At 52.6% G+C, this 12,253-nt stretch overlaps 1 protein-coding gene across 1 annotated transcript; it reads left to right on the top strand.

Moving 5' to 3' along the window:
* The first annotated feature begins 620 nt into the window (after positions 1-620).
* GDPD2 (glycerophosphodiester phosphodiesterase domain containing 2) lies at positions 621-8,223 on the top strand. Its single transcript, XM_054695683.1, has 14 exons — positions 621-735; positions 1,001-1,107; positions 1,398-1,491; positions 1,661-1,720; positions 2,248-2,346; positions 2,526-2,619; positions 2,777-2,922; positions 3,030-3,112; positions 3,208-3,358; positions 5,415-5,636; positions 5,863-6,011; positions 7,552-7,699; positions 7,839-7,921; positions 8,065-8,223. Exons 1-14 carry the CDS (start codon positions 631-633, stop codon positions 8,189-8,191), a joined length of 1,668 nt encoding a protein of 555 aa, XP_054551658.1. The 5' UTR covers positions 621-630; the 3' UTR covers positions 8,192-8,223.
* The last annotated feature ends 4,030 nt before the right edge of the window (positions 8,224-12,253 follow it).

Below are 12,253 nucleotides of genomic sequence, written 5' to 3'. Positions count from 1 at the left end.
TTCCCCCCAAGTCTTCCTCTTATTAGAAGTGCCCCCTGCCCACTGGAAGGTGGAGACAGAGGATCTTTCAGTGAGGGCTTTGTGAAACGTGCAATCTCTGTATCCATAGCAACTGGCCAACTAGCTAGGCTTCCCTTAGCCCCAGGTCAGAACTGGAAGTTCTGCTTCAGTTTACTCTGGGTTCCTGAAGTGGAAGGCTCTTCCACATGCAGCTGCCTCATGCTTGGCCAGATCTGCCTCAACTTGCTGAATTGAGTTTGCCCCACCTTGGGCAGTTTCTCCTGAGTCCCTACCCCACCCTCGGGCCAGCACTCCATCCCGAGTCAGATAAATGTGGAGGAGTTGGAGAGAGTGGGTGTGCCTCTTGCCTGCAAAGAGGCCAGACCTTCCTGGTGTCCCACTGACTTTCCACGTACCCAGATTAAAAGCTGTCCCCCTCTGCTTACCAACTCATCCATCATGGCCACAGCATGTCCCATGACCTCCACGTTGCTGAGCAGTGCCCCAGGGCTCTGCTCTTCTATATTTTCCCCAACCCATCCCTGTTCTAGATACACTGGGAGGGAGGCTGGGATCTGCCTTCTACCAGGGTCCCTAATAGCCCAGTGTCCCTTCCCCCAGGCCCTCAACATGGCCCAGCGCCCCAGCTGCTGCTCTATCTGGGCCCAGTGCCTCGGCTGCCTGTATAGCTGCCACTGGAAGAAAAGCCCCCAAGAGAGGATGCAAATCATTAAGGTGGAGTAGGGATGGAGGGGGGTGGAAGTCTAAGGCAGAGGCCACTTGAAAGGGATCAGGAGGCCCAGTAAGCTCAGAGGCAGCTGGGGGGGAAGGGGTTTTCCCTCCCCAGGAAGAAAATCTCCCTCAATTTTGAAAAGAACTGCCTCAGAGCAGCGCAGAGCAGACCAACACTTGGCAGAAAGAGCCCCTAAGCTGCAATCCGCTGGGGACTCTGAACCAGAAATGGGGATCGGCTCTGAGCTTCTCTCCTGCCCCTTTGCAGTGCAACGACTGTTTCTGGTTTGGTCTGCTCTTCCTAACCTTCCTCCTCTCCCTGGGCTGGCTGTACATCGGGCTCGTCCTTCTCAACGACCTGCACAACTTCAATGAGTGTGTCATGTGCCCCCCACCCCTTCCGCAAACTTGTCAGCTTCCTCCCCACCCTGGGAACCGCCCCCCACCCTGCACTCAATCATCCCCAGCCCTGCCCAGCTCTCCTGCTACCCAACCTCCTTAGAGTATCTATCTGTGAAGCCCCCCCCCATCCTTGAAGTCCCTGGTCCTATAAAGGGCTTTCCCCTCAGTCCCTTCTAGTCCTCCTCCTGGATCCACCCACCCCCACTCCTATCAGTATTAACACCCCTTCCCCCACTTGTACACCTTCCTCTCCCTTTGCACAGATTCCTATTCAAGCAGTGGGGATGCTGGATGGACTGGTCCCTGGTATTCCTGCTGGTCACCTCTCTGCTGGTCACATATGCATCCCTGCTATTGGTGGGTCTGGGAACCAATCAGCCTAACCCCCACTTCAGCCCTTCCTTCCTGCTCAGCTCTACCCTGGCCACTGGGCCACTGAGGGAAGGAGAGGGGTGTGGTGGCCTGAGGCACCCTCCTCAGTGACCCCTCTTGATGTCTCATTACTCCCACCATCCTCTACCCCCAGCTCCTGGCCCTGCTCCTGCGACTCTGTGGCCAGCCTCTGCACCTGCACTGTGTGCACAAGGTAGTGTGGGGACCGGAATGATGGGAGAGGTGGCCTGCTCGACCCAGCTCCTGGCCAGCTAGTTACCTAGGACCTCACTACTCTATCCCTGAGCTGGAACTCAGGACCTGAAGCCCAGTAAATATTTGTTGAGTGAGAGCCTCCTTGGTGGCGCAAGGGGCAGCCTCTGCAGTGCGAGTTAGATCCCTGGCCAGCCAGGGAGCTACCCACATGGTGCAGCAGACCTCTCCTGTCTTGCCCGCTGCTCCCCTCAGCAGTGTATTTCAGTTGATTTGCCTGTTTTGTCTCTGGTGAGTCCTCTCACCATCACCCCACACCTCTGGCCTGCACCCCAGCTCTTGTATGTATAAATAAATAAATCCTTAAAAATAAAAAAGAAAAGAAAAAGAAAAAAATATTTGTTGAGTGAAAGGCGAAAGGTGGATGCTGAAGGAAGGCCACAGTCCCATCTCTATAGGGTGAAGGGGCAGACAGTGAGTCATGAGCCTGGGATGACACAGAAGATGCACTTATCCCTGGCCCCCCAGGTGCTGCTGATCTTCATTATACTTCTTGTGGTCGCTGGCCTCGTGGGACTAGACATCCAGTGGCAGGAGGAGTGGCATAGCCTACGTGTGTCACTGCAGGTGAGTGGCTGATCTCCAGCACCTAGGTGGGAGCTTTTGCCTGCAGCCAACCCCAGAACATATGTTGCTCCCTGGTCATCCAAGACTGCAAGTAGCTCTGAACTCCAAAAGTCAGATCCTAGGAGGAGAGGGAAAGGGCACCAGGAAGAAAAGCCCTCCTCACCAGTTCTTGTCCGCAGGCCACAGCCCCATTCCTTCACATTGGAGCAGTTGCTGGCGTCACCCTCCTGGCCTGGCCTGTGGCTCGTACCTTCTACCATATCCACCAAAGAGGTACCAACTCCACCCCCCCAAAAAAAAAAAAACACCCATCACTGGCCTTTGATGCTTCTGCTTCCCACTGCATGGTCTACCACCTGCACTCTGCTTTAGGCCTCCAGAGCTCACTCCTGCCCTTTTTCCACAGCCTGTCCCCCATTACTCCCCACAGGTCCCAAGATTTTGCTACTGCTCCTATTTTTTGGAGTTGCTCTGGCCATTTACCTGGTCCCTTTATGCATATCCTCACCCTGTATCATGGAACCCATAGACTTACCCCGCAAGCCTGAGCTGGTGGGACACCGAGGGGCCCCCATGGTGAGTGTTGGGCAGAATGCTGGGAGGGCAAGGCTCCTGTCACCAGGCCTGTGAGTTCCCAAACTCCCACACTTCCCTGATACCTCCTCACCAATTTCCTCTCTCAGCTGGCCCCTGAGAACACCTTGATGTCCCTGTGGAAGACAGCAGAATGTGGAGCTACTGTGTTCGAGACTGATGTGATGGTCAGGTGAGGGAAGGTGGGGGGCTAAGGGACACAGCAGGGGAGCTCCAAGAGAGAGAACCAGCTCAAGCTTGGCACCCTGATACCCCTTGTTCTCTCAGTTCCGATGGAGTCCCGTTCCTCATGCATGATGATCGCCTGAGCAGAACCACAGATGTGGCCTCTGTGTTCCCAGACCGAATCACTGCCCACAGCAGTGACTTCTCCTGGAATGAACTGAAGAGACTCAATGCTGGAGCCTGGTTCTTAGAGGTGAGTGAGGTCAACCTCTGGGGAGAGGCAGTCACCCACAGGGACACTCTGGGCAGAGTTCACTCACGGATAAGCATTTGCTGAATGAACTCTGTGCTGGGCAATATGCAAAGTCTCTGCCCTTAAGTCACTCCCACCTAGTAAAGAAACCAGCATAGACAATGGACTATCAGGATATGAAACCCAGAACTATAGCAGTATCTTTACAGTAGAGAGGAAAGAGAAGGCACTGTTTGGCAGGGTGGGTGTGGGAAAAGATGCCTGAGCAGCTTATGGAGAGAGAGTGGTTTTGAAGATGGGCCAGGCAGGAAACAGGAATCTGAGTCAGGGGAGAAGCCAGATACAACCCACAAGAATAAAAAAAAAAAAAAAAATTCCCTGGGAACAAAAAGTAGCTCTACAGTACTGGGAGATCGAATTCATGAGAGTAGTTGGGGGGTGAGACTGGCTAGGGGGGCAGAGGTCTGCTCTCAGAAGGCCCTGAATGCCAGACCCAGAATACAGACCTCAATCCTGCAGGTGATGGAAAACACCTAAAAGGATACTTTATTTTTTCAGTTCCTCCTTTTTTGATCACAAAAGTAATACATGCTCCCTACAAAAAAAAAAGAGAGAAAACCCAAAACATCAGAACCTAAAAACTGAAAAGTCTCCCATACTTTCTGAGATATTCACTGTTAACACTTGGGTACATGTATACACACAATTCTTCATATGCCTATATATCTATCTATCTATCTCTATATATTTATATACAGGTTTCACTTTGCACAAATAGGATCACTACACATATACTTTGGCAAGTTGCTTTTTTTTCCCCATTTAACTATAGGGTGACACATGAGAGTGATTAAGAGCAGGAAATGTCTGGGCTTGAATCCTGGTTCCACCACTAGTAGCTGTCTGAGCCTGGGCAACATTCCTTAATGTCTCTGTGCATCATTTACCTCCTCTGGAAAAAGGGAATAAAAACAGTACTTACCTTGTAGGATTATTGGGGGGATTATATAAATTAATACACATAAAGTACTTCTAACGCCGCCCAGTGCATAGTAAATATTTAATGTATAGGTTGACAACAAGCTGTTTCCATTTCACAGATCAGGAGATAAGGTCTCCTGTTAATTACAAAGCAGGGAGAAGAGAATGGTAGAGATTAGGGATAGGAGGAATGCGAGAGGGAGCACATCAAGGATAAGTAAAAAGATGGCCAGGGCCTCCCTGGTGGCGCAGTGGTTGAGCGCTGGGTTGCGAAGCTGCCCGCAGCCTCTGCAGCGCTGGTTCGATCCCCGGCTGCTCCCAGGCCACCGGAGGAGGGTCCCACATGGCGCGCAGACCTCTCCTGCCGCCCGCTGCTCCCCTCAGCAGTGTACTTCGGTCCTTCTGCCTGTTCTGTTCCCCGCTCTGGCTCTGGTGAATTCTCTCACCCTCCCGCGCTTCTGACTGTGCCCAGTGCATGTGCAGGCGAAGCAAGCAAACAAACAAATAAATGAATGGGGCATGCCTCTATTAAAAAAAAAATAAAAAAGATGGCCAAGCAAAACCAAGAATGAAAAATAATATACAGAGTAGACGGTCCACATGGTGTTCTCAGTACCACAGTTCTAGGGGTGGAGGGTGCAGACAACTGGAGAATTGCATGCAAGTTTGGGATTTGTGGGCAGATGGGACAGGAAAGGCTTTGAGCGTGCTGGAAAAGTACTTTGAGCTGCGAAAGGAGGGCATGTGGATGCAGCCAGAAAAGACCTGATGGATTAGGAGGAGACCAAGTGGTCAAGAGCCCAGTGGTCTCTGTGCGACCAAAGAGGAAATATAGTGGGAGAAAGGAAGTCAGCAAATGGGGAGGGTAGGAAGTTGAGAACACAGAGTAAGGGACTAGAGTAAGGGCCACAGAATAAGGAAAGAGGGCCACAGTTTAGAGAAAGACTCTGACTCAGAGGTGGGAGAGAGCTGGGCAGCAAGTGGGAGGAACAAGAGAAGATAATGAGGATGTGGGTTGTGGAGGCTGGTCTGCAGGCTTCTTCCAGTCTTTCAAATTAGTTTCCCTTGCTTATAGAGGCGAACTTTCTGGTGGGCCAAGCAGCTGTCAGACCGTGATCGGAAAGAGGCTGAGAATCAGAGAGTACCCACATTGGAAGAGCTACTGAAGGAAGCTGCAAGCCTCAACCTTTCCATCATATTTGACTTGCGCCGTCCCCCAGAAAACCACACATACCATGACACTTTTGTGAACCAGACAGTGGAGACTGTGCTGAATGCAAGGGTGCCCCAAGACATGGTGATGTTGCCAGGACCCCAAGTGCCCCCTCCAGCCCTTCTCCCCTTTCCCCTGCCTTCTCTAGGAAAAATGACCTATAGGCCATTTTGAAGTGGCCCTGCCCCAGAGTTCCGCCCCAGCTCATATACCCCACCATGTGGTCAAACCTCTCATCTCTCTGCCACTGCCCCCCTGGCCCTGGAATCCCTAGGCCTTCCCCAGCTTCATGCCCTTCCTCCCTGAACAGGTCCTCTGGTTACCAGATGACGATCGAGCTAATGTCCAACAGCGGGCACCGGGAATGCGCCAGGTATATGGACAGCAAGGAGGCAACAGAACTGAGAGGCCTCAGTATCTCAACCTCCCCTACCAAGACCTGCCACAGTTGGACATCAAGTGAGTGCCAGAGGAAAGCAGCTGAGAGGAATCACGTGAGACGTTTACTGGCCAGGAAGAGGCAATGCAGGGGGTGGAGGGGGGGGCAAAGGCCATTCATTCCTTTACTCATACACGAAATATTTATCACACATTTGCTATGCGTCACACACTATTTACTGCAGGTTCCTATCACATTCTAGTGACATAAACAGATAGTAAAGCAGTGAACAAAATATTTGCACGTTGGATCGTGATAAGTGACCTGAAGTCAATACAGTGGGGAGAAGTAGCAGAGCAGGGATCACCTCTGCAAGGGCGGGGCTGGAAGGGGCTTAAAGAGGTGGTGTCTGAACTGAGACCTGATGGGCCACAGGGAACCATGAGAGAAGCTGCAGAAGAGCAGAAACAGCGGCCCTCATGAGCACACAAAAGCAAGGCTGGAGAGGTAGGCATGGGCCAAAATGGGTCGGACCTTGTCAGCTATGAGAAGGATTTGAGCTTTCATTCCATATCAATGAAATAAATGTAAGAAAGGATGGAGCCAGGGGAGAGAGGTGTGAGAATCCCAGATCTGAGCTGGGCCCCAGAAGCTGGCCTAGCCTGTCAACACGATGGACTTTGAAACATGCAGTTGCAAGGTCTCTTATAATGTCCTTGTGGTCAGACAGAAAAACTATAGGCTGAATGATAACCCAGTTATTGTAAGTATTTCAAGGAGTTTTTCCTGGGTTGTCACCATGGTGGGAGCCACAACATCAGGTTTGATCCTCACTGTCCTCTCATCCTGCTCATTATCAACTGTTGATGTGTCCAAAAGACAAGAATTGGTAATGAATTACACTGATGATGAAATAGAGGCCCTGAATGGTCTAAGGCCTATGTTGGGGCCCTAAAAAAAACTCAATTGCACAAAGACAAAAGAGGAGACAGTGGCATCAGCAGGAAAGTATGTGTGAAAAAGACCAGGTGACTGAACGGTGTGCCTATTGAGTCCTCATGGTGAGTGACATTGCTGAAAGATAACCTGACCCTCAGTCATACAGTCATAGTGTCCAGAGGTGGGAGGAATTTTGCTCTACTCAAAGCTGCTCCAAGCCTGCCTGGGATATAGCATGAGCAGATGCAGTGCCGTACTTTGAAAGGCACATTGGTGAAGTGAACCAAGATCAGATTAGAGAGCTTTGTATGGTAAAGGGAATAATAACCCAGATTCCAAGAGTCGTAGTGGAAGGAACCAGGGAAGCTGGGCCTGGAGAGGAGAAGCGCCAGGGGCACATGGTCACCGTTCCTCAGACCTCTGGAGGGCTCTCGTAGGACAAAGAGGAGAGACACGTTCATGTGGACAGACAGCAAAGCTGTGCCCCATAGGCAGAATCCACCGGGTGACAGGGTCCAGCTAGGCAAAGTGATTTCACTTTTGGTCAGGGGCTTTAATGCCAAGGTAGAGCTGATAACTTCTTGGCAGTGACGCTATAGATTCAAGCACAGATGGGGGCTGTCCACCATGCTTTGTGCCCCACAATTCTAGATGTTCCCTGTTTGTTCCCCACATCCACAGGGCACTGCACCAGGATAATACATCGGTGAACCTATTTGTAGTGAACAAGTCCTGGCTCTTCTCCCTCCTCTGGTGTGCAGGGGTGGATTCAGTCACCACCAATGACTGCCAGCTGCTGCAGCAGATGAGTGGCCCTGTCTGGCTTATTGTAAGGGCCCTGGGACTGACCCCCTCCTCTTCTTCCTCCATCCCTGGCTCTTCTTAACCTTGACCCTCTCTTTCTTATTTACCCCCCATACCCCTACGGCACTCTGCCCACTGACAGGAGCCTTTTCCTATTCCCATAGCCTCCTCAAACCTACCTAATAACATGGATCATCATCAATTGTGTCTCTGCCCTGCTGCTCTTGTTGGCCTTCCTCAGCCAAAGGTAAGTGCTTTGTGCCTCAATTTATTTGGCCTTTGTTATCTCCAGATAATAAAATGGCTTAAAGGCCATTTGGGGGAACCCAGGGTCAAAAATTTGTTCTTGAAGCTGGCTGAACTCACAACGGGAAGCTTTTCTCCCCATAGGACATGTGCTAGTGAGGAAACGAGACCTGGTAAGAACTTTTTCCCTTTCACCCCATTTTTCTCATCCTCCAGGCTTCCCCTTGCTCACTCCATATATGACCCCTTCTTCCACCCTCCCCAGGTGTAGAGACAGCAGTGCTGCTGACTGGGATCAACAGTTTCAATTAGGAGTGAATGTCCTGTCCTGGCCCCCACCAGCCTGAGTCTGGGGCCTGTCTGCACAGGCGGATGGCAAAGAAGGGAGAGTGGCTGAGGTGGACTCTTGAGGTGGACTGTTGATGGGGTTGGGCAGGCTTAAATTTGACAACAGGAGGTCTTGGGTTGTGAGAGTCCTCTGCCCAGTAGGTGAGCATGGCCCAAGCTTCCTTGGACTCTGCTTGCCTTGCGATTTTGACCCCAGGTGGTAATTGGGAAGACTGTGACTCATGAGAAGTTTCACTTGTGGAGGAAGTGAAAAGGAGATTGCCAAGATAATGTTTCAGAGCGATGTGCAATGTGTTCACGTGTGGAAGGCTCGGGTGTGTCGGGTATGGGACAGCAGGGAACAGTGACAGAAGGAGATGACAAGACCGGCCTTTCCAGAGAACTATAAAATGATGCAGACGCCAATTCCACTCCATTCACTGTCTCCCCTGACCCCTACAATTTAGCAGCTTTCCTAACTAGAGGATGGGGGCAAAAAAGACCATCTAGTCACGTACTCCTGTGCCTACAGCTGGCTTTTTTTCTGTGCACGGCTTTTTCTTCAAAACGGGTTGGTTCCTGCCTCTTGTCTGTTGAATCTGTTATTCAATGAACCTAATCCCATTAGGTCACAGCCTGATTTTTTTCTGCGCTAGGACTGACTGAAGAATGCACCCTCCACCTAAGGTTGGGCGTGACCTGACACCGGGGGAGAGTTAGGATTTGGCTGGGGGCAGGGGAGGACCACCTGGGCCACAAGGGCTGTAGGAGGAGCGAAGCCGGAGAGCGGCCACCACCTGGGGCGTGCCAGGCGGCCTAGGCGCGCGGCGCAGAGTTGCGCTGTGGCTCCACCCTGTGGTCACCTGTCCTAACAAGCGAGCCGCGGCGGTCGCCATCGACACGTTTCTGCTGAATGCCACCTGTTTCCCGTGCCGATAGGGCACTAGTGCCCTTGACTCGGGACCCTGAGGGCACGGTCCGATTCCCACAGGTTTTCGTTACTGTGGCCAGCGCTCCGGGTCTAGTTCCCGACCCCGCCGTCCCTTCCCGGAGCAAGTTCCTCAGTGTGCTGCTCTGAATCCTTAGCCTAAACGACTAAGGTGCCCAGTCGGGAGCTGGTTTAGGATGAAGAGTCGGCTAGAAGGGTGGCAAGCGGCTAAGGTCAAAAAGGAGACTGAAGGGGGCTCTGCGACCGACTCTTCAATCCCCCGCCGCACCGTCTTTAAGCCCGGTTAGGGTCTCCACGCGAAGGAAAAGCGAATGAAGGCTCTGGCAAGGTCTAGAAGTTGGCCTCCCAACTCCTGCTGTCTCACTGTAGTGGGCCCGGGGCAGTACTAGCAACCTCGGTAGCCCACTCGCCTCGGTGGCGGGGCAGCCCCGGGAACTACGGTTCCCAGGGTGCCCCGGCCACTTCCGGTTTCGGGCTGGCCGGAAGCCAGTTTGAATTCGTGTTCCGCCCCTCTCCCGGCTCTCGGCCCCCTCCTTCCCTCGCCGCCCCGCCCCCGCCATGCACGCACACACACGTACACACGCGGGCAGCTGTCGGCGCCGACGTACCTGGTCCGCAGCTGGCGCGGTATGCATGGACGCTGCGGTCCCGGGCTTCTCGGGCTCCCTACCGCCTCGTACCGGCAGGTGTCCTTCACACGCCACCTTTTCGAGCTGCCTTAGTTCCTTAGTTCCCCGGCTTCGCGATCCCGCCTCTCAGTTGGGCCGACCGCGGCCGAAGTTGTGGGATGTCCAGCCTGACTGGGACGGCCAGCTCTAACCACGCTGCGTTTCTCCCCCCCAAGCCTATGGTCCTGCCCCCTCCCAGGCGCCTGGCCTCACTGCCTGCAGCCTCTTCCTCCCCTCCCCTTCCGACCTAACGCTGACCTCGTGGGGTCTCTACTGCCACAGCAACCTGGAGCTCCCGGTCCCCAAACTAGCAGTTGCAGTTCTCTAACCTCAGCGTTCAAGTCCGCTGGCCAGAATGCCAGGACCCAGTCCTAACAACTCCTTGCCTCGAGGAGTTGGACCTGAGCCTACCACCACAAATACTTCCTCTTTCAGGAAGGAGAACTGGACCGCTGTGGCGCTCTTAGCCTCAGTGAGGCCCTGGACTGGAGACTGACAAAAGCTTGAGGGCGGAGGGCCAGGGGGAGCTGCTCATTGGGGTTCGAGTGCAGTTGCTTTCCGTTATTTTTAGCTGCTGACTCACAGCTCCTGGCATCTGGGTTTGGGGCTAGCAGGCTGGGCTAGGGGCCTATTAATAGAGCCCAGGCACAGCTCCGACCCAGTTCGGTTTGGAAGCAGACGGAGGAAGGAGTCTCCCCCTGCCATCATGCCCTGTAGAGATGTGGACTGAGCAGTGGCAGAACCAGACATTCTCTGGCTGCCAGTCCCTCTGCCTGGTAGTTCTGCCTTGGAATTCTTAAGGGAAAGCCTACAGCAGGACTCCAGGCATACTCTCCCCTAAGCTTATCATGGCTTGGGCCTCTGCTACAGTGAGGCTCCCCTTGTAGTAACTGAGAGTGAAGAAATAAGTCCCAAGGGGAGGGGTTTATTGTGGCCACAGCCTTGCCCTGCCTGGACCTACTCCTGGGCTAGAATGCTAGGTTACTAGGAGGAAAAGCTGTGGATTTCTGGTCCCCAAAGGCCCTCGTAAGGATGGGGTGCTTCCTAACAGAGGAAGCGCAGAGCCAGGAATTTGCTAGCCCCAAACCAGACTCTGCATTAGGAACCGCTGAATTGTGTTCAGCCACTCCCATTCGTTTTATTTCTTTCCTTCTTGAGGGGCTCTGCCCCTATTCACACGGGTCAACAGACCTCAGGATCTTTCCCTACTCTATAGAGAAGCCTCATTCAGGAACACTTGTCTCCACTGAAGTGTGTGTGTGTGTGTGTGTGTGTGTGTGTGTATAGTCATTCCTATGGAACCTTCTTATTTTAATGTACTAAGGTATGAGTTCCCTAACCCATGCATTGGGAATTATGGGGAAATCTCATGCCTTACTGGACTCATCACCAAAATTATTCCCATCCACAACCAATATGCTAGAATTCCTGCTGGCCAAGGATGCACATCCACAGCAATGCCCCTACTTGCAAACCAGAAATTTCTTTTTTAAAAAAAGATTTATTTACATATGCATACAAGGATGGGGTACAGGCCAGAGGTGTGGGGTAGTGAGAGGATTCACCAGAGAGTGAGGAACAGAACAGGCAGATTGACTGAAATACACTGCTGAGGGGAGCAGCGGGCGAGTCAGGAGAGGTCTGCTGCGCCATGTGGGTTGCTCCCTGGCCAGGGATCGAACTGGTGCTGCAGTGGCTGCGGACAGCTTCATAGGTTGCATTTTAACCTCTTGCGCCACCAGGGAGACCCCAAACCCAGAAATTTCTACCTTCAGCAGCCCTAGTCTTTGGTCCCCGGGTGAAACCAGATGACTTTGGGGCAAGAACGATTGTTTCCCTACACACTGGTGGAGAAACACAGTTTCTCCACAGACTGGGGTGACCCAATAAAGCTCTACTTTCAAGATTGAGCCCAGATCTTCAGATACAGGCTGCATTTGCCCCAACTCCATCTCTTGCTGAGAGCACTGGAGAGAGAAATGGACTCTCCTGAGTACCTTCCGCTAGGTAATTCCTTGTCTCTTTAGTCTCAGTACTGTGGATAAGCAACCACAGCTGCCTGCATGGTGTGGGACAGCTTTCAGCCTGTAGGGGCTGCTGGTCTTCCTGGGATCTCCGGCTTGAGACCTAGCTGTTGGGAGGGAGTTCCAAGTAGCCAATCATCTTAGGGTTGCTGACCTCCTCCAGGGCTTGCTAGCCCAATCCCCTCTGAGTCTAGAGAGCATATGGAGTGGAGAGAAACTCACTAAGAACCTAAAGGCATTTTACTCCCATACATTACCAAATGAAAAGACAAAAGAGACAAAGGCCAGTCAGTGAGGATGGGACATGCCTAGGGCAGTTTGACGCTCTCCATCCACTCCAGGCTAGCAATGCTTATGCCACAAAC

The sequence above is a fragment of the Talpa occidentalis genome, unplaced genomic scaffold, assembly GCF_014898055.3.
Source record: "Talpa occidentalis isolate TD23 unplaced genomic scaffold, MPIMG_talOcc4v2.1 talOcc4.15, whole genome shotgun sequence".
NCBI lineage: Eukaryota > Metazoa > Chordata > Mammalia > Eulipotyphla > Talpidae > Talpa > Talpa occidentalis.
The sequence above is the reverse complement of the archived record's forward strand: the minus strand, read 5'-3'. Positions and strand labels throughout refer to the sequence as shown.

What these genes read in the sequence shown, in the direction of transcription:
- GDPD2 (XM_054695683.1), top strand. Translation starts at nt 631, where the DNA reads ATGGCCCAGCGCCCCAGCTGCTGCTCTATCTGGGCCCAGTGCCTCGGC. An exon ending in CTACCATATCCACCAAAGAG is followed by an intron (nt 2,620 to 2,776) that starts GTACCAACTCCA and finishes TACTCCCCACAG; the next exon opens with GTCCCAAGATTTTGCTACTG. An exon ending in CTGGAGCCTGGTTCTTAGAG is followed by an intron (nt 3,359 to 5,414) that starts GTGAGTGAGGTC and finishes CCTTGCTTATAG; the next exon opens with AGGCGAACTTTCTGGTGGGC.